The following is a 1,520-nucleotide window of genomic DNA, read 5'->3' as shown; positions in this document are numbered from 1 at the left end:
TTCTTTATTACAATATTGCCAATATCTTATCGTTTGCTTTCCACGTTATTCAGTTCAGAACCGAATGAAAAGAAAAACAGAGAGAAAAAACACACGAAGGACAATAATTAACCACAAACACCACATTAACCGCGGACCACAACTCCAACACTAGAAACAAGATTCAATATCTCATTCACAACTCCCACAAACCTTAATAAAACAGAAACAGAACAAAAACAAAAAACGAAACGATCTTCTGTTCCCCTTCCCTCTCTTTCTAAATCGGCTCTACCTGTCTTATCTCTCTCTCTTTATCTCTCCGCCTCTCTCGCTTCCTCCCTCTTTCAATAAAACACACAAAACGGAAAACAAAACCAAAATCAAAAACACAATTTCCAGCATAACAAAAGAACACCGAAAGGCACACCACTGTACTCACTATTGCTTAGAAAACAAACAGGTGCTGAAATCCTGTACAACGGGAGCTCTGCTAGGCGGTTTGCACACGCCAACGTCTGCTCACGTACTGTTAACAGGCGGTGCGAGAGGACACGGCTCAGGCCATGCTCACGGGGTGTGTACGCTCACAGTGTGGAGCGACCGTGAGATTGTTTTGTTTTTTCCTTTCCGTTTGTTTGTTCGGATGGAAGGGTGGCTTTCTTTATATTTGTTGGTCTGTCTGTCTGTCTGTCTGTCTGTATGTCTGTCTGTCTGTCTGTCTGTCTGTCTCTCTGTCTCTGTCTGTCTGTCTTCTCTCTCTCTCTCTCTCTCTCTCTCTCTCTCTCTCTCTCTCTCTCTCTCTCTCTCTCTCTCTCATTATTATTTTATCATCATTATCATGATAATAATATTGATAATGATAATAATTAGTGATGACAATAATCATTATGATAATAGTAGTAATGATAACGATTATGATAATGACGATAACGATGATAATAATAGTAAAGTTAATGAAGATAATAATGATGATAACGAAAATGATGATGATAATGATAAAATTATAACGATAGCAATGGTAATGATAATGATAATGATACTAACCATAATGATGATAATACTACCGAAAAGGATAATTATGATAATGATAATGAGGATGATATCAATATCATTAACAGTTTATTGCCATCATTATTGTGTGTGACTTTGTTTGCGTCTCTATTTGTGTGTGTGCGTGTGTTTGTGTTTGTTTGTGTGTTTGTGTGTGTGTGTGTGTGTGTTTGTGTGTATATGAGTGTATGTGTGTGTATGTGTGTTTGTGTTTGTGTGTGTGTGTGTGTGTGTGTGTGCATGTGTGTGTGTATAGACCTACAGACCAGACTTACAGAATGCCGAGATACAAAAAAAACAACAACAAAAAAACATTCTTAACCGAAACAAGATCGCCTTTCTCCCCCCCCCCCCCCCCCCGTCTCCCCTCGCTCCTCACCCCTTCCTCTTCTCCCACATCATCCACCCTCCCTTCCCTCCCCTCTCCTCCCCCCCCCCCCGTCCCCTAATCTCCCTTACTCTCTCCTCCCCTTCCTCTCCCTCCCCTC

General features: G+C 40.8%; 1 protein-coding gene across 1 annotated transcript in view; it reads right to left on the bottom strand.

Annotated features, from left to right (window-relative positions):
- Window positions 1-522, bottom strand: part of LOC125026519 — a 12,643-nt gene extending 12,121 nt beyond the window's left edge. Inside the window, exon 1 of the mRNA XM_047615010.1 lies at window positions 422-522. Coding sequence (XP_047470966.1) covers window position 422 — 1 coding nt within the window. The 5' untranslated portion in view covers window positions 423-522. The remainder of the gene's footprint in view (window positions 1-421) is intronic.
- Between the last annotated feature and the right edge of the window lie 998 nt (window positions 523-1,520).

Source organism: Penaeus chinensis, chromosome 6, assembly GCF_019202785.1.
Source record: "Penaeus chinensis breed Huanghai No. 1 chromosome 6, ASM1920278v2, whole genome shotgun sequence".
Taxonomy (NCBI): domain Eukaryota; kingdom Metazoa; phylum Arthropoda; class Malacostraca; order Decapoda; family Penaeidae; genus Penaeus; species Penaeus chinensis.
This window is presented reverse-complemented; position numbering and strand designations above follow the sequence as displayed.